This window comes from Haliotis rufescens, unplaced genomic scaffold (genome assembly GCF_023055435.1).
Source record: "Haliotis rufescens isolate VD_foot unplaced genomic scaffold, xgHalRufe1.0.p SCAF_7, whole genome shotgun sequence".
NCBI classification, from domain to species: Eukaryota; Metazoa; Mollusca; class Gastropoda; order Lepetellida; family Haliotidae; genus Haliotis; species Haliotis rufescens.
Window position 1 is genome coordinate 41,039,891 of NW_025964361.1, and position 23,330 is coordinate 41,063,220.

Genomic DNA, 23,330 nt, shown 5'->3' on the forward strand with positions numbered 1-23,330 from the left:
GATCCCGATATTCAGCCGGCTCTTTTAGCAACCAATGAACTGGGGTTGAACATAGTTTCAGTTGTGAGCAATATCACAGTGCAAAGTGCAACCCTGGATAGTCAGTGGTAGAGGTGGTCGTTACATTCGTCAGTTCTAGTGTTAACGTTGACCAGTTCCCGTTTCGTTATAATACTAGAGGCTCGCTGCAATCAGGTAAAGACAAACTGAGTGAGTGAGTATTGCTTTACGTCGCTTGTAGCAATATTCCAGCAATATCAGGGCGAGGGACACCAGAAATGAGCGTCACACATTGTGCCCACGAGGGGAATCGAACCGGGGCCATAAGCGTGATGAGAGAACACTATAACCACAGAGCTACCCCACCGCCCCGATAGATAATCTGACGACGCCTTATCACGTTTCGTAACTGACCGAGCAAGCGTTTATTGTAACTACAGGTTTTATAGTGCTAGCCCACTCAGATACCATGCCGCTGTTTAACATGGATACCCCTCGCAGAGTCGTATACTGACTCCGAGCCGACCCGTCCTTGTGTTATCCTGAGTGCCAGGCAGGCTGATTGCAAGTACCATCTTTTAACGTCTTATGGTTTGGCGATCGAACCCCTGACTTTCCGCTCTCCAGGCAGACGCTCTTTCTACTAGATAATGGAGGTGGTCTATTTGTATTAGAAGGAGTGAGTGAGTGAGTTGGTTTTAACGCCGTTTTGAACAGTATTCAAGTGATAACACTTATCCTTCGTAGCGAATGCGTCCAATTCAGCTAGATTTGCGTTGAGCGACCATACCAACATAATCAAAACCAAGGCGTGAGGCATCGACCAATCGAAAACCTGGGGATGGGGTGGGATTGTTTAAGTATGGGATTTACGACGGTCGTAGCGCAAATTTCCTTGTATGGCACGAGCACCAAATGTGTAACCAAACTCGAAACAAAAGCCTTACTTAAACCAACTAGGATGGCATGCCTAAGTACAACTGACAAACACTTCCAAACACAGCTATTATTTTACTGCTTTACTATTACAGGCGGAAGGCCCTGAAAGACGGTGCCAACCTGGAGGCCATTTCAGAGGATCCTGGTAAGGACCAGGGATCTCCCAAGTCCATCTTGAAGAATCCCAAAGAGGACCCGGACCGGAACATGGAAAGTCCCACCTCAGAGGCTTCCTTGGCTGAGACGGTTGCCCGGATGATGGTTCGGGAGAAGACGTTCTTGACGGAACTTGGCGAGGGGAGGACGGAGAGCAGACGGGGCAGCGACTTTGACGGATCAGGGAGTAGCGGTGACGAAGACGACGACGACTTTGTTGATGACGTCAGCGACTACGACGAGAACCATAACAGTGACTTTCGGCGACGTGGCCGGAGGAAATCAGTGCCCTTTGAGTTTGATATTGACGCTGATTTCAATTTCGATCAAGACGACGAAGGTTTGATTTCATATCTTCTGGTCACCTGTTTCTCGTTGGTTGATTAAATCTGCTTAATGTCTGTGTTTATAATTTGACACCTACAACACTAAAAGTGCGTATTTTGTCTTTGATGATTAACTGCTATTGATGTTGCAACGCACTAACTATGCAGGCATTTTCAATGTAGCCACATGGCCGATTGGAACGCTTACTTTTCTTAACTTATATTACGAATACAGTCGATACATTATTATGCAGCTAATTAATGCATACATTTATTTCGCGATATATTTTGTATATTGCTCCAGTCGCACCCCCTGGGTTGAGTCAGTGAAATAGTGCAGGGTTGTTGGTCCTGTCTTCGTGTTTTACAAACGATCTTAAAAGGATCTGTGCACACCACTATCCCACACGACAAGCTTAATGATAGACTTAATTCCTTGATCCATGAAGTGAGTGAGTGAGTATGGTTTTACTCCGCTTTTAGCAATATTCCAGCAATATCACGGCGGGGAACACCAGAAAGGGGCTTCACACATTGTACCCATGTTGGGAATCGAACCCGGGTCTTCGGCGTGACCAGCGAACGCTTTAACCACTAGGCTACCCGACCGCCCCCCTCCATGGAGCATTTGTAACTAATCGTGTCGACCATACATTTGGTTACATCTCTATTTTCAAAGGATCAGGAAGCATGCCATCTGAAGTTTAATGACACAACAATAAGTAAAATGTTGTGCTTGAACAGGTTTAATCCTTGTGAATTTTGGGTATAGGGCAAGAAGTGCAGTAACATGTGCAGTAATTGTGCTCCACTTCTTGTCGATCTGTTTTTTCATGCAAAATGAATCGGAATTTCCGCTCGGATTGACAAAATAAAAAAATGTTCAATTTAAGCTTCAGGTATATCGGTGATCCGATATCGTTCAATAATGATCAAATAGCCAATTGCCTTTTATTGATTTACCCACCTGAACTAGAATAAAAGAGACCAGTGAGACAGCCTCATCTTTGTCATATGTAGATCTACGCATAAAGATTCAGAGTGCCAAAAACACACTATCCACAAGACAAAGAGGGACGATTTCTGGCGGGGGATATCGGTAGAGCAATACATGCTTACCCATTTCGCGAACACCTGGTGTCATCACTGGTTTTCAGTGATCCATTCATATATTTTTCACCGCTAAATTCCATTGCCCTTTACACCCAATAGAATCTGTATCGGCCCGATAATCGAGAATGATTACTTTCTGGCGTTGAATTCAGCTTTCCCTTTATGACGAACAATATTCCACCAGCTCAAGTCGTTTGTGTCCACATTTTTGGGGGTACTGTCGAGCATGCTCTATTTACGAAGATTTCTAAGAGCGTAGTGCGACCCTTGTTTAAAAGTAGTTTGCCTTGGGTTAGAGCTTTCAATGCCTAAGTAAAGCTTTCAAGATGTTTTATGGTTAACTGTGCCGAGCGAGCGAGCGTACGTGCGTGCGTGGGTGTGTTCGTTCGTTTCCCGAAGACAGTTTGATTGAAAGGAATTATAAGAAATGTGCTGTTATTACATAATATTTACAACGCATTCCGGTTGTGTTCCGCATGGAATGAGGTTACGGATAAATAACGCTCTCAAAAGTCGTATATGTGTCCTTGTTCAATCCCCTTAATGCCGAGCGCCAGGCAGGGTAACAACAAGTACCATCTTTTAACGTCTTTTGGTGTCACGCGGCCGGGGATCGATCCCCCGACCTTCCGCTCTCCTGGCAGGCGCTCTACTACCAGACTACCATGTATAGTTAAACACATTTGGAGGAAAAATGAAGATCCTGGAAATTCTTCAGCTAATGTTTGAGTCTTCGTGTTCGATTTAATCGGATTATGTGCTTAGTCTCCACAAATCTTTCAAATATCCGGACATGTTTTCAACGTCTCTCTCCGACCTACGATATTTCAGAGGATATTCGGCGTCGCTCCAAGAAGCGGAAGATAACAACCGACATGGTGTACTCCAAGGCGTGCGAGAACTGTCGTCTGCCCCCCTGCGGGGCCTTCAGGGAACAGGCGACGAAAGTCTCCGTCTGTCTCCGGGGTATGCATCTTGGGCCAAAAGAGATCAAGCCCATAGCTATATCGTTAGTGGTAAGTACATGTTAATTTCCATTGGACCGACCTCTTATATTATGGGAGGGTATATAAACGTTTATCTTAAAAAAAAGAAGATTTTTATAAATGACACATTAACCTTAGAACGTTCAATAATTTTGTTGTAACGTCAGCACATCTCGCCCTCCCCGAATATTAATTGTTAGGTCTCTAAGCACTGATATCTTCACCGCCGTGGAATCCAATCTCATTAAAATCAGACCTTAGTTCTCGCTACCGCTAAACAAAGTTAGCGGCAGCGAGAACAAAGATCTGATTTTAATGAGATTGCCGTGGAATCCGGGTTAGAATAGTTTCTCAGTAGTGAGTGAGTATGGTTTTACGCCCATTGAAGACCATTTCTGGTGTCCCCTGTCGTGATATTGCTGGAATATTGCAAAAGCGGCGTAAACCATACACACACACTCACTTGAACAATGTGTTTTGTTTACTCGCCAGAAAGACCGGACGATCGTGGTGCTCGACCTGTCGGACAACAACATGGGTCCCGTGGGGGTGATGTACATAGCGGAGATGATGCAGGCCAACAGACACCTTATTGAACTGGTCAGTAGCTGCAGACCAATAGTGATACATACCAGTAAGAGGGAATTAGGTTAAAGCTGATTTGGACATCATTTCAGTTATATAACGGCGTCAGCATCACTCAATCACATTGAAACTGACTTCGAGCAGACCAGTCCATGTTTTATCACCTTATTGCCGAGCGCTAGGCAGGGTAACAACAAGTGTCATCTTTTATCGTCATTTGGTATGACGCAGCCGGGGATCGAACAACCGACGTTTCTCTCTCCGGACAGAAGTGCAATGGAGTGCTGTGTTTGAAACCAAATATTTATGTAAAGAATACTTCAGTACATGTAAATATCTCAGGCACAATGTTTAATTAAGAAAAGGCCATCAGATATTCTCCAAAGTTACAGCAAACTGGAATAATTCTGTTCTGATTAGAAATCAATCAAATGACATTCATTGTCAACCACATTCAACCGCCAAAGCCAACTATATTGTGCGGCAGCTGTTTCTCACTTAGATACGCGAACAATGAGATTTATTTATGCCCTTTGTAGAGATTGGTTTTCAAGCTGCATGACAATACCCCCATTGTTTACTTCATGAACCACATGGTAAAGACTCCATGGATATTGCGTTTTAGTGACGTGTACTTTCTGCTTTAATATCTCATTTCATTTTATTTCATTTCCCTGGAGACGGGATGTCATTCATTCCACCTGAAATAATATCAATAACAGAATTGATATTTCTCATTTTGAGCATGTATTATTTAAAATCGTCGGTCTAAGTCTCCGTTTCTCATACATCTCATCTTAAAAGGGATGAAATGAAAACTAAACTTATGATGATTTAAATAATGTCCATTTTCTTATTTATTTTTGTTTGTTCACTCCGCAATATTCCAGCTATATGACGGCAGTCTGGAAATAATCGAGTCTAGACCAGACAATCTAGTGACTGATGCCATGAGCATCGATCCACGCAATTGGGATACGATGACATGCATCAACCAAGTCAACGAGCCTGACCACCCCATCCATCAGTCGGCTCTTACAAGCAAAGCCGCCTGGGTTGCTGAAAACCTAGTCTATCCCTGATCTTCACAGGGCGTCCATTTTATGAGGAAACTGAATTTTTTAAACCATTTTAACTGTCTCCAGATATTACTTCTGAGTTGTCTGTAATTTTACCTTTCCTTTTTGAAGTCAAGACACTATATAACAAACTGACAAGTGTGTGGAGACATTGAGAAGGCTTTCATGGTAGCCTGGTTGGATTTATTCATGGATGTGCCATGAGTTGACGTATTGATATGTTCTGGCACCACACCAGAGTTTGTACTTTGTTGTCAAAGGAACAAACCCGTTCTCATACATTAAGAATATTTTATGTTCATGTCTTCGTTAACCAAACATTAAACAACATAGGTGAGCGAATGAGTTCAGAGTCAGTAGAGTGATGTGTGTTGGGTAATGCAGACTGTACGCCCCTGTTAATAATAAGTCTTCCGTCACCATAAACTTATTATTTCGAAAGCGTAATATAAAAAATACATTTGACTACTCATAATTTATCTTAATCCTAACTCGATCTTCCAATAAACTTTTTGGACATTTTTTATTCCTTTCAAGGGGTTGTACATCAGGTTCAGAGGTTACACAGTAGGTTTAGTCAATTGTAGTGAAAATACGTTACATGGATGTACATTTCTTGTGATATAAACATAGCATGCATAACTCTCTCACACACACACGCACACGCACACGCACACGCACACGCACACACGATATGCCTCAAGAAGAGCATGAAAAGTTGTACCGATAGTTTGCTATAACTAAAACAATTATGATAGTATTGCTATTTGAGGCGAAACTGATCTATAGCCTTATTGTACAGGGCATGATTATTTTTTTAATTTGTGTAGGATTTTTCCCCATTTTCGTTCAAATTGTAATAGACCATTGTTTTTTGTGGCAATGAATTTTTCAATCATCGCTGACTCTTTTAGTATTTTCCTAAAATTATCAAAATTGGTTTCTCACCCTTAATACTTGATATATATATATATATCTTTTACTGGATATTATAATATGATTAAGTAAAAGTTTATTTTTGTCGAATCCAAAAATAACTGAGTATTTGGTAAATGAGATCCTAGTATTTGTGTCACGGTTTAAAAAGGTTTCCAGTTTGCTCCAAAAGTGTTTAACATATTCACATTCCCAATATACATGTATAAGGTTTTCGCCATTTAAGTCACAAAAGGAGCAAATATCATTATCAACTAGTTCATTTTTAATAATTCCTTTTTGGTGTAAATTATTCTATGGATAAACTTAAACTGAAAGTCAATCAATTTAGTATCTTTAGTACATTTTCTGAAATTTGATTAAAACTTCTTTCCATTGAATATCATTATCAAAAAGAGATTGCCATTTTCCATTTACTGAGGGTGGTTTTGTTATTGTAATTAGTCTATCATAAAAGTACCTAGATCCTTGAACGGATATAAATATATCCCTCAATTGTGGACTAAGATTTAAGTCATATATTGGTATTTTGATATAATGATTGACAGTGTCTCTCCATTCTTTAGGTATACTAAGTTTCACCTTATTATAATCTAATATTGTACCCTGTATATCATAACGTACTTTTAATATTTCAAATGGCAAAAATCCATTCTCATTACATAAGTCCTTAATTGTCATTATATCCTTTTTAAACCAATTTTTAATTATGTAGTTTTCATGTTTAAATTGGTGATTTAGCCATAGGGGCTGTGATAGAATTTCGGAAATCCTTTCTGAATTTGTTGTAAATTTTCTGCCGTAATTTCCCCAAACATTTAAAACATCTCTCCAAAAAGGGTTTTTCACACATAAATATTTATCAGCATTGACTCCTAAATTTATCATTTCAGTGAAAGAAAAAACTGAGGGATTATCATATGTACTCTTTTTTAAATACTTTCTTAATGTAGATAATTTTAGTGATTCTATAAATATTTTAATGTCCACCATTCTAAGCCAACCATCAGCATAATTTTTTTTCAGATTTTGCCTTTTAATTTTATCTGGTTTATTATTCCATAAAAAACTAAACAACATTTTATTTAAGTTTGTAATAAAATCTTTTGGGGGGTTTGGCAGTGCCATAAAAATATGGACAAGAGTTGAGAGAGCCAATGACTTGATAACAGTAATTTTACCTATAAGAGTCAAGTTTCTTCTTCTCCAGTTTGCCAATTGCCTATTTATTGTTTCAAGTCTTTTTCGGGTATTGATAACCCATAACCCTTGCAAATGGGGGTTGAGAATAATTCCTAACACTTCAAAATTGCCTACATGCCAGTCTAACTTTAAGTCTTCACAAATATTTGTTGAGCTCCCTGCTTTCGACCCGATCCATATGGCTTTTGTTTTATCAATATTTATTTTAAGTCCAGACATTTTGAAGAAACAATCAAGTATATTTATTGCTAGATACAGGCTTCCCATAAACTAATTGATGGCAATCATTTCTGTAAGATTAGAATAGGCCTTCAGCAACCCATGCTTGCTTTAAAAGGCGACTAACGGGATCGGGTGGTCAGGCTCGCTGACTGGGTTAATGCATGTCATTGTATCCCAATCATACGTAGATCGATGCTCATGGTGCCAATCACTGGATTGTCTGGTCCAGACGTGAACAAACTGTAAGATCGCTTCTCTTTGTCAATTGTCTTCGGTATAGCGCTGTTTGCTTTTCCCGTCTTCGTATAACCGATGTTAGCCCTATCTCTACCAAGAGCGTTATTTATCCTGCCTTTGTTAACAGAATCTCTCACAGACAAACCCATGTCGAAGCGGCTTGGGCGCTCTGGCAGAAACACTGAGATTAAACAACTCTATACGGGTACTTAAACTAGAAGGTGAGATTAGACCTACATAGCGTAAACAGCGAAAATCATCGGGGACCGATTACTCATTTTCGTCCAATTAAATATATTGTACCACCATTCGTTTAATAATCACATTCTATACTTATTTAATTGACTCTTATAAAAATAGGAATGAGGGGATAACAACTGAGTAAACGAAAACCGATTCTAATTTTAATTTTGATTTGTCTGTAATTACACATGTGATATCATAACATTTATGATTCAAGTGAATAAACTAGTGAGTGAGTAGGATATATATTAACGCCGCTTGAACACTTACATCACGGCGTGTCAGCTGAAGAAAGTCCAAGTGAGTGAGAGAAGAGTTAAGATTTAACGTTGCACTGGCATTAGAAGAAAGCTCAAGGCTTTAGTTTTTGGTGGGAATGGCACTGACCATGGATAAAAATGGGGTCAAATCTGGGTAGGATCCTGTCACGGCTAAGGTACGCAACTCTGCATGGCGAATTGGGTCGCCTTATATCAGTGCCTCTCCCGTATACCCAACTTCACAATTCATATCAGCCTCAGCTCCAGGGCAGTATAAACACTGCATCCTGTGTTGTATATAACTATTCCCTGCATAACCGAGGCTGATCTGTTTCAAGAATGGATAAAAGCATGCTCCCGCTCGAGCAGGAAATTCCATACACTAGTTCAGCTGAACACTGTGAGTGATGGTTTTTGAAATATTAATGTAACGATAATGTCACACTTATCAAGTGCAATATCTGAAGATCTCTCATGTATTAATCTCATCATACCACGCAATGCGACCAGTACATAATTAGAAATCCGCGATAACCTTGTGATATCATCACACATAGATGTTATTAATTAAAGAGACGAGATGTTATTGATAAAACACACAGTATAATCTGGTAATGTTGACCATGTCTTTCCACAGAAAACGACATCGACCACACAGATGCACTGGACATCGCCAGCATCATCAAGGTAAGCGCTCATAGTGTAAGGGAGGTAACTCTAACGAGGAGACGCATCCACGTGCACTTTCCTAGGTGCCCGATGTATTCGTGCCCTTTCAAATCTGCAGTGTAGCTGTGGGGTTTATTCGTTTCTCTCGTGAAATTACATAACATACTTATCTTAATATATTAAATTTTATCCGTTACAGTGACGTATCCAGAGAGGAAAGGAGGTGGGGGAGTTCTGGGGGTTTTCAAATGTAAAACATATTATAATGTTACCATAAAGACATGTTCATTTGCTTGTTTAGTAAAATCAATAATGGTTTACATATCATGTTAGTGATGTTTTAGGTGGACTCTCTCTCCACCACTGAAGCTTTAGACCCGTGAAGATCCGAGGTAGAATAGGTCTTCAGCAACCAATGCTTGCCTGAAAAGGCGACTATGCTTGTCGTAAGGGGCGACTAACGGGATCGGGTTGTCAGGCTCGCTGACTTGGTTGATGCATGTCATCGTTCCCAATGGAGGATCGATGCTCATGATTTCAATCACTGGATTGTCTGGTCCACACTCGATTATTTACAGACTGCCGTCATATAGCTGGAATACGGCGTGCGGAGTGCGGCGTTAAACAACAAACAAACAAACAAACAAACTGAAGGTTTAAATGTGGACTCTTATTTTTTGTAAAATCCTGGATCCGCCTCTGCCTCTTTCTTGTGCAGTTAGCTTTGTAGTTTTATGGAACTACTAATGACTTAAGTACTGCTTTCCGCTTTATCAGCAAGTTTGTGCCCGAACAACTACGTTCTGTTCATCCTATAATCCAAATGAGGTAGGGTGAAATGGGGTTTCGCACTTATATAGAGACATGTAATGTATGCGTGGCGCCAGGCAGGGTAGCAACAACAGCTGCCAGGAATCACTAAAGCAGCCAATGAAAACTTTTTAACGCCCCGTTGCACCGCTGCGCCGGTGCCTTTAGACCACGCTCCGAAGTATATTTGTTTTGGAATCCGATTACTGAGCGTGCGATTTCTGCACTTTCACTTGGACATTTGAATACTTTTTACGAATATAAGGAATTTTTCTCCCACGGAAATTGACTGAATGTATCTTGGAAAATTGATATTCGCATCAAAATCGCAATAATTTTTCTTCAGTAACATGCTCTTTAACGTCTTTTGGTATGGCGCGGGCTGGGATTGAACCGCCGACCTGGACCAGTGAGGCTGTTTCTAATTTTCGAATTCAACGTGTGTGTTCTGCTGTTTAGAAATTCTACGTAACGATTCTCATTCTGATTCGGACAAGTATTATCAATGTTAGCCAGAGATTCACTGACGTTACGTTTGTACTGAACCTTCTGTATTGATCACTTGGTTCGATATTCTTTAGAGCTCTTTAAGAGTCAGTTGACGAATTAAGAGTAAGTTAGTGAGGTTTTACGCCGCTTTTCAGCAATATTCCAGCAATATCACGGCGGAGGACACCAGAATAGGCTTCTCACATTGTACACATGTGTGGAATCGAACCTTCAGCGTGACTAAACAGCGCTTTCAGCACTATGCTACCCAACCGTCCCCTGAAATAAAACTTAAACTCATAGAAAACACCACACGTTTCTGCAAGTGACTAAATAAAGAAAAATTATTGCATGAAATAAAACCAAACTTTAAGGTGTCAAAGGGTAAATTCGATTCCCATATAGACATACGTTAATTATTTTTCATAACTGAAAATTATTAACAGTCTTTTCGAAATTTTCATTGTATTCCACATATGTGAAATTTTGAGTCTACGGATCTATAAACAAAGTACTGACGTTAAACATAAAAGAAAACGCTAACGGATCCCGCTGTCATCGTCAAACTGCCTTTCTTGCATTTGTTCTAATTACTCCCCGATATCGCCGGTTACCTGGTAGGTAATCCCATTGACTAACCATTATATACACCGCAGCGAATTATCCCCTATGTCTGACATTTTACCCAAAAGGGTAATTTTCTTTTTTTTTCACTTAATTTTAATAACAAGACCTTTACCTAAATATAAACCAGACCACGTTCGTCTTAAATAAAGCTAACGTACTGCTGTGCTAGACGTTTTCTGCATAATCCACAACCCGGCCCCAGCAGGTGCCCGCGGAGACTCAGTAGGTGCCTTAACAATGGATGTGTTCTATTCCAGTCGTGTCCTAAGCTTCAGGAATTACACCTGGGACACAACAGACTTGGGGCAGCGGGAGGCAAAGTCATCGCAGAGGCTCTCAGTAAGTTCCTGACCTTCCAACAACAATATCTCCGTAATTATTACATACTTGCAATATTTAAAAAGACAGTCGAAATACGAGCGAGCTCCCTGATAGAACAGTTTTAGTCGACTAGTTTGTTTTTGGTAATTGTATTTCCGTTGTTACACGCCGCACTCAGCAATAATCCAGCTGATCCACGCAATTGGGATACGGTGACATGTATCAACCAAGTCAGCGAGCCTGACAACCCGATCCAGTTAGTCGCCTCTTACGACAAGCAAAGTCGCCTTTAACGGCAAGCATGGGTTGCTGAAGACCTATTCTACCCCGGATCTTCACGGGTTTTCGTCCAATAGTCCATATAATGACAACATATAGCAAAACCCTTAAAAATGGTACAATTCTACTGGTCCTCATGATACCTTAACTGTTTGGCAGTTTGGCAATGACAATAGGACTAACACTGGAGTGGCTAGGAATCTGCACTGCTTTTAGCAATATTACGGCGGAAATACCAGAAATTAGTTTCACAGTTTGTACAAACGTTGGGAATCGAACCCGGGTTTTCTTCATGACGAGCCAACGCTTTAACCAATGGGTTGAATGCCTGTTATTTCCGTTATTGTGCATGGCACGCGTTCGTTTGTTGTTTACCGCAACGCTCAGCATTATTCCAGCTATGTCGGTGTTCTGTAAATAATGGAGTCTAGACCAGACAAACCTGTGATTGATATTATGACCAACGATCAACGCAAATGTTTTTACCACGGGTCCAACCAGCACTATTCCAGCTTTATCTAAGTGTCAATGTAAGTCTGTGTTTTCCTCACGACACGAGGGGTTAGAACTGATCCCCAGCAACCCAGCTTGTAAGACAGATTCGGTGGTCAGGCTTTGTTGACTGCAAGTCATCGTATGCTTATTGCGAACATCGATGCTCATGTCAATCACTGGATTGTCTGGTCCAGATTAAGTTATTTAAAGAAAGACGTCACACAGCTGGGATATTGCTGAGTGCGGCGCTAAACAACAAACAAAACTCTAAATACGATTATCCATAGATACAACTTACTTCATATTATTGTCCATGAAGTATTTATTTTAAATTGGTGGATGATATTAAATAATTGCTTCACCAGTGTCGCCCGGAGACTAATGACGAATGCCATGTGAATGTACTTAATTGAAATTTGTCATTTAATAAGGCACATCCGAGTTCTCAGATAATAGAGGAATTTAACGGGCGCTTCAAGCAGTAGCTGATTTAGCACGGAAACTGTTGTTTTGTTGCCCTTTTAAAGACGGATAACAAGAACATACATTCAGTTTAGAAAAAAAACCAAGAGTAGAAAATACGCATTAAATGGGATCATGGCCGTAGGGTAGGTCCATTATTCGCAATTATTTAACAACTTCACATGCTATGGTTAAGTCATTGGCGATAGGATTTGATTGGCGTTATCGAGTTTTCAAAAGGAGAACTGGACAAACGAGACGGATATTACCGTCTGTAATTTCGGCTAGCGATCCTTCACTGGGAAACCTGTTCCTTAAATGCTTTCAATATTTTAACATTAGGGATGGTTGAAACATGGACTTAATACAGAATTCAACTTATCTGAAATGTCTATTTGTTGAAACGTTTTGTTTCCAACCATTCGTTCGTTCAGTTTGATACAACTTTCTGAAGAACACATTCTGCCAACGTTTTACGTTACTTGTCAACTTGTAGTTCACGTTTTGTTTGAAATAAGTAATTTCTTTGAGGGGCCGTTAAGTGTTCCGCCTCTCCCCAAGAACCAAAGAAGTATTTACTGTAAAGTATCACGCAAAAATCAATAACAATTAATTGCATGGACCAATGTTCAAAATCAGAAACTCCTCACAGTGCCTAAGTGACAGATTTCTAATTATACCGACAAGTGTTCCCTCTTACTAAGTCATCCAACTGAGCACTCACCACTCCAAACTACAAATTCATTCAGTCCAGAAATTGTTTTTCTCCTTTAAATATCGTGTTAGTTATTCCCCATCCTTCCAACCATCTTTCTCTCATTCCCGCAGTCACAAGCACCGGGCTCCGTACACTGGACCTGCAGTGGAATCACTTGAGACGCGAGAGTGCTGTGGAGCTTAGCAAGGCTTTGGCGGTAAGCGTCCTCTCATCCTCTGGAACAGAGACCTCGCTTTCTGTTCTTGTCACCCTTGCCCCCTTAAAGCTGTTTGCCCTCCATGTTAGAAAACACTTCTAGGTCAGAGTCTCTCGACATGGGACCAACTGTCTGCTCTGAGGGGAGTTTCTCTAGAGAGCCATGGGAATGGGTGTTTGATTTTTAAATACATTTTATTTGTTAAAACGCAGACAGTATTGATGGCAGCCTCAATTAACCCTTTTAGCTAGACTGATAGGCAATTGCAGGATTATCCCCGCGGAGTACATGATTAAGTGTGTTGCAGGGTATACAGATCTGATGAACTCATGGAAAGTTCAATATTTGAGAAAGGAGCCCTGATTTAACTGCTGTATGAACATCTATCAGGCGCTGAACACTACAACAGATGTGGGTCGACTAGTAAAATATACTCCTCAAACAAGCCGCGTCTGAAATTTGCATTGACGAGTGAAACTATTTAATTACCAAATACAAAGTTGCACTGCGTCTCTGCCAATGTAGAAATGATTTCTTGCGAAATATTTTCCGAGTGTGATCGATTGTATTGAAATCTGCATCGAGACTTTTTAAATTATTTGGCTGGATGGCCAGTTCAACACATAATTCTATATCTAAAACGGAGACATGATACCTCAGCAGGAAAGCAAGTGTGTCTGGTTTGAGTGAGTGAGTCTGGTTTAATGCCTATTTGAACAGCATTCCAATTACTTCCCCTGTGTGGGGTTGGTGGGGCAGCCTAGTGGATAAAGCGTTGGCTCGTCAAGCCAAAGACCCGGGTTCGATTCCCCGCATAGGTACAATACGTGAAGCCCATTTTCCTGTGTGCCTCGCTGTGATATTGCGGGAATATTGCTAAAAGCTGCTTAAAGCCATACTCACTCACTCACTCACTTCCCTGTGTGACGTTTACCACTTAGGATCATGATCATACGCGGATCATACTCAGCGCGAATATGGGATCTTGGCTCCCGGTACTAAGAGGCGTTACTCTGCGAGTTGCCTCAGATCACTGGGCCAACAGTACACCCTCCCCTAAACCTGATTGGAAATTCTCTCTTGGACTTTTGTATCTCGCTAAGGTTAGTGCATAGTGCAGAATCACACTGCCAGCAAAGGTCCCGTATCTATGTGTATCAGTGCCAGATTGTACACATCCAGGAAATGGGAATAACAGGGAAAATTCGACAAGAAAAAGATGTGTTACCAAACATTTTGATTTACAACTTTAACATATATTTCCATTTAAAAAGTAAGCATGTCATAAGCATGTCGTGATGATATGCCAATAGTGATGATACCAGGTGTTCGCGATAAGATGAGCGCATCCTGCCCCACCCGTCACAAACACATGCAAAGTCTAATCAATTGTTCATTCGAAAAAAGACATACACGCGTAAGTGAGAATGGCTTTTACGCCGCTTTTAGCAATATTCCTGCATCTTCATGTGTCAAATTTATCGTATATAAACCCACCACAATGTATTTTTACAAACCTAATACCTGCATACCTAACTATATTTACAGAAAAACAAGAGTTTGAAATTGCTGAACGTGGCGTGGAATGGGTTTGCCAAGGAGGGATGTCTGGCGTTAGCCAAGGCTCTAAAGGTCAACTCGTCCCTACAAGAACTGGATCTTACGTGCAATAGAATAGACTTCCAGTCTCTCAGCTTTCTGGCGCATGGGCTGGTGCTTAACAAGGGTCTCCATACAGTTAAGGTACTTCCATCATACTTTCTGATCTTAGTCTTCATCAAAAGGATTGTCACTGATCGGCGTCTTATACGTCAATCGCAGTATAATACCTATACGAATTGTCTGTACGCCGAATAACGTGTAAAATTGAGAAAATTGTGATTTTATTACTCTTTTTCAGAGATGCGGACATTGACTATGATTGCGCAAATATTCGTAGGTGGCTTTTTTAATTGCGAGGTTGACGTTATTTCGAACAAATTTTAAGTTTTAAAGTAAAAGTTTTGTTTATGAATGACAGTGTAAAATAATCTGAGACCAACTTCATTCATAGCAAGATGAAACTGTTTCTGTCAGAGCGGGGTATCCACGTTAAACTCCGGTTTGGTATCTCAGTAGGCTAGCACTATAAGACAGGTACAAGCGCGGGCACGTACGCATTATGATGTGCAAAATTCTTGTTCGCGACGCCAAACCCGATATCAACTCACCAAAATGAAATATCATAATTTAGAACTTGTCATTCACCGATTGAAGTAAAGTACTGAGCTGTAATATTATATACCCTGATCTGCAGTGAAGATTGACCCGTGAAGATCCGGGGTAGAATAGTTCTTCAGCAACCTATGCTTGCCGTAACAGGTGACTCATCTTCCAGAGGCAAGAGAGTTAAATGACTATAAAAGTCCAGTTTCCACCCTTGCCGAACTAGGCTGGTAAAATGGAGTTACATTTTGGCTGGACTAACGAGTGCGGCGTTAAACAACAAACAAACACCAATAGTTTTCGTTGTTGCAGTTAACAGGTCGGGGATAAGGGGGGACTGATGTCCCATATGATATCTTGGCAACTTACCGGTATACTCAAAACCCCGTGTTATGAAATAAGATAATCATTTAGGTAAAACGCCGGTTTGAGCAGTATTTCACGAACGTCAAGGCACGATGACAATGTTATATGTTTATGAAAATAGTAGATGACGGTGGAAAAATCACACGGGCATCACATGTTAAACATCTGCTGAATATTTATGGTTGGTTGGTTGGTTGGTTTGTTGTTATACGCCACACTAAGCAATATTTCAGCTATATGACGGCGGTCTGTAAATAATCGAGTCTGGACCAGACAATCCAGTGATTGACATCATGAGCATCGATCCACGCAATTGGGATTGATGACCTGCATCAACCAAGTCAGCGAGCCTGACCACCCGATCCCGTCAGTCGCCTCTAACGACAAGCATGGGTTGCTGAAGACCTATACTACCCTTCACGGGTCGAATATTTATGGATTGTGAGATTTTCGGAATGCACAAAGTGTGGGAAATGTAAAGCGATTTTTAAGTATGTTTAAACATCGTTGTGTTATGTAGATACTTGATGTAAAGATGTGTGAATCAAGAATATGTTATCAATTCAAAATTATTATCTGGTACATAATTGTATGTTACGGGCATTAGAAATAGAGGTTTAGACGTTTTCTTTGTCTTTTAAGGCTATGTGAAGTGCCCATTCGTAGTAGCCTTAGAAGACGATTATGTATTGATGAATATGATCATCGGCTTTCTGAAATGTGCAAGTCTGGCTGAATTTAAGATGAAGTACATTTCTTGTTTATATGTCCTTCATATTTTGATTTTAAGAGTAATGTACCCGATATATATAACAGTAGAGGGTGTTTTCGCTAAAAGGGCTGGTAAACTGAAGTACAGTAAACTACGGTTATAACGAACTCAAAGGGACTACTAATTTTAGTTCGTTATAACCGTAGTTCCTTATAAACACATATACAGCATAACTACAGCAAGTCGTCGGGACCAAAGAAGTAAGTTCGTTATATCAGTCAGTTCGTTATAAGCGTGTTCGTTATAACCGTAGTTTACTGTAATCAGTTTGTACTTTTGAATGTGGCCAAATATGTGAAAAAAAGCCTTGAGTATACGATTCTCAAAACTGTCAAATCAGTAATAGTTACAAATGGGCTGCCTCCTGTAAATCACTTACCACTTAGCTCTTTCATATATGTACATGGGCCATGGCTTCCAATACAGAAATAACGATACTTGTGAGGCATAACGTGGGAAGATAGCCTAAAGTTACCAATTAACTCACAAGCACAGGAAATCGATGATAGCGTGTATAGCATAATATATTCGTATAGAAAAAAATCATACCTCTCTGTATATATAAATCTATATAGAGGGGTAGGTTTTTTTCGATACGAATATATTATGCTATACACGCTATCACCGAGTTCCTGTGCTCACAAGCACGAGTGTGTCGACAGTGACATGCTGTCCAGATGGAGAATTGGCACTCGAACCTTTCGCGGCTATGAGCATAGGCGGGTCCAGGCGGGTCCAGATGGGCCCAGGCCCCCGCCTTTTGAAAACCCCATGTAGTTAGTATATGTAGGCAGTAAAGTTTTCTGAGAGGAATTTGATATTTTGGACCCCTCCCTTATAAAAATGTTGGATCCGCCCTTAATGAGTATGGGACATTGAGACGCCACTCGGCGACATCCGAAGTGTAAGAGCACTGGGACAATCCTTCCAAACATGATATAGATAATCTTAAATAAATATGCTGAAAAAATACACAGACGTACTCACGCGTAGGTCAGTTGACACTGATGTAGTCAGGGAAGTCTTCTGTTCATCATTACCAACCATGACTCGCCATGTTTTATGTCACTTGACGTCTGCTGCGTGCACGGACTTCTTGCATTGACAGTGTGCTATAAATAACATCGTAGTAACCTTGACCTTAGACGCACATGCCGTGTTTTCACCTCACAACTGGATAGTCAGCTTCATATTTACGTCGTTGTAACTCAGTGTGATCAGCAAATTATTAGGTATAATCCATAAGAGAGATTTTAACATAAGGTGTTCAACATTGGTTTCGTTATTTAATTTACCAAAAACCACGATAAGGTGTAGTGGATTTAAAGCTAAATACCAAAGTGTGAACGCAGTTATTAGCCTAACCTGCAAGCATATACAAGGCCGTAGTTAACTTTTTTTGACGGGGGGCAAATAAGATTATTCATTTTTTATTCAAGTTAACACACACACACCCACCCCGGCTGGCTACGGCACTGATATACTTATCGTTTTGTTATTCTCCGAGTTCTTTACTATGTAAGTGCTACATTTACTACCTTTGAATTATGTTACGATTCTTTTCAGTGGTATAATGCTTATCTTGGGTGGAATGATACACCAACGTTCAGTGGTACAATACTTACGTTTGAATGGTACACCAACGTTCAGTGGTACAATTCTCACGTTTGAATGGTACACCAACGTTCAGTGGTACAATACTTACGTTATAATAAATAGTACACCAACGTTCAGTGGTACAATACTTACGTTTGAATAAATGGTACACCAACGTTCAGTGGTAGAATACTTACGTTATAATAATTGGTACACAAACGTTCAGTTTTACAATACTTACGTTTGAATAAATGGTACACCAACGTTCAGTGGAACCTGGACATGTTTAGATGACCTTTATATATAATTATGATGGTACGGGCAATGACTTTTTCAGGATTTATTATATATTTTGCATTACCCCTAGCTGGGACACAACCCCATGACGACAGATGGCGCTAACCAGCTGCTGAAGGCGATGGCGGACTGTAAGGAGTCTCAACTGACAGAGCTGTCTCTGGAAGTACGTGCTTTGATACTCATAATAATAGATCATTTATACTTTGTCTAAATATACACCACTTATTTGTAGACCCGTAAAGATCCGGGGTAGAATAGGTCTTCAACAACCCATGTTTGCCGTAAAAGGCGACTGTGCTTGTCCTTAGAGGCGACTACGGGGTCCGGCGGTCAGGCTCGCTGACTTGGTTGATGCATGTCATCGATTCCGATTGCGTGGATCGATGCTCATGATGTCAATCACTGGATTGTCTGGTCCAGACTCGATTATTTACAGACCGCCGTCGTATCGCTGGAATATTGCTGAATATTAAACAACAATCTTCACGGGTCAGCTATTCTATGGTACTTCTTCACACACTGTATTGAATCACTTGCCATTTGTTTATTGTTAAATCGATTATGTACATGACATCAAGGGAACATGTATATTAATGTGTTATAGTTAAACACTGGGGGAAAACGTTGTCTATCAATATCCATTTGTACGATGCGTTGAATCAATGAATAAAGGACACATATCCACGTACATTTACATGTATTAAATGATAAGCACATTTCAAGATGCGATGCTTGAGAGATCACACGTCAAACATTAAATATTAACTTGGAACCGTCTATTTCTCAACACCCGAGACGGCTTTGCCATTAATGAACGATACGCATAAATCATAAATTGTTTATTAATGCTCAAGTGGGGAAAAAAGGGGTTTAACGTAACAAACAAACAGGTAATGGAAGCGTGTCGTAGCTTGTAATGTGGAGAGTGGGTGGTATCGTGTGTCTACCTGTAATGTAGGAGAGTGTGTCTTGCATTGTATCTACCTGTACCACGACAAGACAATCAATAAAAACATACAGGACAGTGTTTATAACAGGCTTCAAGCTTCACAACCCACAAAAACAATTTAAATGGATTTTTTATATTCACCTTCGTGTTTAACTCAGGTGCAGTTGTTACCGGCGATGTTTCCATTAATGGCAAGGTGATAGGTGCATTACCGTGTTAGTGAAATCACTTGCTGGTGAAGTGGGGCGACAACTTGCCAGTCACCAGCCTTTATGTTGAGAATAAATCACATGCGAACAAAAGCTTCAGATGTTTTTAACGGATAAGATTAAGATAATAGATCAAAGGGCATTCGAGAAGCAGCAATCTCAACTGGATACCGGCTTCAGCGAGTTTGAGCATTTTGCCGATGATTGAAATGTGAAGTTATTCGGGAAGTGTCTTTTCTTTCAGTTTTCCACTGTAATCTGTCTGTAAAAAAATACCTCTGGCGTGTGGGCATTCACTGAAAGCCGAGTTTCCGTTATTGTTAAATAACGTTAAACGTGCGAATCATCAACCGAGTCAAGTTGCATGGGAGATAACTCCACCTGCTATGGAAATACTGAAGGGACATAAATGAAATATTGTTTTCACGATATCTCACGCTGTGAGCTTTTTGAAAATGTTTTGCTTCACAATTAATTATCGATCGACGCCTTTTGAGAATGGTGACTTAAATCAATCGAAGCAGAGGCCTGGTTTCCTGGACCCCAAGCCATACAAACCTTCCTGTTCACGATCACATGGTGTCATCACTCGTGGATAGGGATTCATAAACACATGCTTATGATATAGTCGGAATCGTACAATCGGCTCTGCTTTTAAAAGAGCTTATGATTTTGGAACTTTCATTATATCATATTTATTCATTATTATACCAAGATACTTATATTTATTAATATCCTTCTGAAGGCTATTTATCTCCTTACATCTCTTTATCTCATGAGTTTCATTAATACCCATAATGACAGATTTATTGACATTACGTTTGAACCTGTATATATTTACTCTGATCCTGGTAATAATGGTATCAACTACGATGTTTCTGTCTTGAGTATTGGTGCAGAATCATCAGCTAACTATATCCCTTTCACCTGTTTTATATGGTTTGTTATGACAGGTGTTAAACTATGAAACTGTCCACAGTGTACTGAATTTTAAGACGTAATTGATATATATACCCTGACCACGTGTTAATATTGGATCAATCCTTCTGTAAAGTCGTGTTTTTCATTTTTCAAAATAAATCGTGAGGAAGTAAAAAAAAAGAAACAGGATTATGGAAGGTTTTTAGTCGCTTGTTTTTGCTGACGTTGTGTTCCCTTGATGCACATTGCGAATCTACTTCTGTCTCTGAATCTGAACCTTTTTTCGAATGTGATTGTAGAAATATTTCTAAAAATAAAATGTTAACAGTTACCTTCAATAAATGAGTTCATGTCAATATGCATATACTTCATTTTCAAAGTGTTCGAGTTTTTAAAATGTTTGTTTTTTGTTTAAACATTGAATGGTCAAAAATATTAATTTGTTAGATGGGGGAGGCAAATATGTCATTAGATGACACAACATTTCATAAAATTTAAATAGATGGTCCTTCACTTTATTGGAGAATCAATGTTATTATCGGTGTACGAGCGCAATACGATAAACGTTAAGGGTGCATGAGGGAACTAGAATGGCTATAAATTATCAATTTACCTCCCTTCATCACTCAGATACATGCGTGCCGTGGTGGCTTTGGCAATATGTTGAGTGCTTTTTGTTGCGCTATCTTACTCCCACGATGCACTGCGGTTCGCCATGTTTTGCCCTGGTGCAGGATTGTCTTCCGGTGTGTTTGTTTCTAAGTCGTCATTCATCAAAACATTCCTTGATGTGATGTTGTTTAGTTAACTTGTTTGCACTCTACCCACTATTACCAGCAATAGAGTTTTACATTTTTACCCCATACCTTTAAGAAAAACGGACCCGGAAACCATTTCAAGATAACAGTCTCGATTTATGGCCATTAATATTTTTATTTGAAGATTTAAAATGTATTTTCATTGGTGTCAGATAATCTAAGGTTTGGCAAGGGAATAATAGCTTTCTGATAAATTTATCTTACTGTGTGGGGAACCGACTATAGATAAAATTATAATCTACCAGAGCAGGGTGATCAGATTTCATATTGTTATCTGATAGAGGGGCTTGCGATACATCCAAGCCTCTCACTATAACTTGGAGAGAGTGGGAGAGTAACGCAACCATCACCGGAAGGTGCCGTTAAGTGGGGCCCGGGGCTAACTCATGTCTTTGATTTAATGGACTCTGTCCCGTAATGACAAATATCTTCATAACATCTAAATCTCATATACAACTTTAGTGTGTCAAACGTATTGTGGAATATGTACGAAATAGTTTACGTATAATTATTCATAATGTCTAATCTCCAGCTGTACCTTCAGATGGCTATTTGTAATTGAACTCTCTTCGCCCACTCTATGTGTCCAGACCCGTGAAGGTCCGGGGTAAAAGGCGGCTATGCTTTTCGTAAGAGGCGACTAACGAGATCGGGTGGTCAGGCTCGCTGACTTGGTTGATGCATGTCATTACATCCCAGTTGCACGGATCGATGCTCATGATGTCAATCACTGGATTGTCTGGTCCATACTCGATTATTTACAGACCGCCGTCATAAAGTTTGAATAATGCTAAGTACTGCGTTAAACAAGCAAACAAAACACTCACTCACCTATTTACTCTTCCAGGATATCCCTGTCGATGCAGATTTCATCAACACCATGAACACCATCCAGGCCACCCGGAACTTCAAGGTCATCCATGGTCACGTGATGAAGTTGGCCACTGGCTCTGTGTCACGTGATCATGACGGAACTAGCCTCACGCGGTGGGAGCCCACCCTTGTTCTGTTCGAGTACATGAGAATGGACAACCTTCGTTTGATTGACATGTTCAAGAGTTTCGACACCAAGAAGAGAGACAAGTTGTCGCGGACTAACCTCAAAGATGGCATTAACGTAAGTTATTTTGTTTGTTTGTTTGGTGGTTAACGCCGCACTCAACAATATTCCACCTTATATGACGGCGGTCTGTCAATAATTGAGTCTGGACCAGACAATCCAGTAATTGATGTCATGAACATCGATCCACACAATTGGAATACGATGACATGCATCAACCAAATCAGCGAGCATGATCAACCGATCCCGTTCGTCGTCTCCTCATCGCCACTTATGACAAGCATTGGTTGCTGAAGACCTATTCCTACCGGGATATTAACGGGTTCATTTACGCAAGTATTGGCAAACGCTAAAAGATGTAGTATATCATCGTGTCGTTGCTTCAAGTGTGATTTGGGTTCGAATCTCGGTTCGCTCCGATTATGTTTCCAGGTTTGTCAGCACCATACCCGTGCCCGTGGGTTAAACCAAAGTGGTAAACTTCGAGTACTGCATCACTTCCGACTTTCATCCCACATTAAGCTGACACGCCGTGATATAACTGGAATACTGCTCAAAGTGGCGTTAAACATAACTCACTCACTCACTCAATTGAGTAGACTTGGTATTGTATTGTTGGATCAGCCCTCGGGTAACTAATGCTTGGGGTTTGAGGAATTCATAAGGAGATCCTTGGATAAATACAGTAAAACCTCTTTAACCCGAAGTCTTTGAGAACAGTTCGAGTTATCGGTAGTTCCAGACAAACGGGTGCCAGTACGAAACCAAATTACCGATAAGGTT

General features: G+C 40.3%; 1 protein-coding gene across 3 annotated transcripts in view; it reads left to right on the forward strand.

Annotated features, from left to right (window-relative positions):
- Positions 1-23,330, forward strand: part of LOC124132659 (leucine-rich repeat-containing protein 74B-like) — a 78,759-nt gene that overhangs the window by 35,496 nt on the left and 19,933 nt on the right. For all 3 annotated transcript variants that reach the window (XM_048387765.1, XM_046496677.2, XM_048387766.1), the window contains exons 2-11: positions 1,032-1,435; positions 3,366-3,550; positions 4,013-4,120; positions 7,910-8,003; positions 8,923-8,972; positions 11,138-11,219; positions 13,266-13,351; positions 14,900-15,094; positions 18,658-18,753; positions 22,335-22,604. In XM_048387765.1, the coding sequence (XP_048243722.1) occupies positions 1,032-1,435; positions 3,366-3,550; positions 4,013-4,120; positions 7,910-8,003; positions 8,923-8,972; positions 11,138-11,219; positions 13,266-13,351; positions 14,900-15,094; positions 18,658-18,753; positions 22,335-22,604 (1,570 nt within the window). The remainder of the gene's footprint in view (positions 1-1,031; positions 1,436-3,365; positions 3,551-4,012; positions 4,121-7,909; positions 8,004-8,922; positions 8,973-11,137; positions 11,220-13,265; positions 13,352-14,899; positions 15,095-18,657; positions 18,754-22,334; positions 22,605-23,330) is intronic.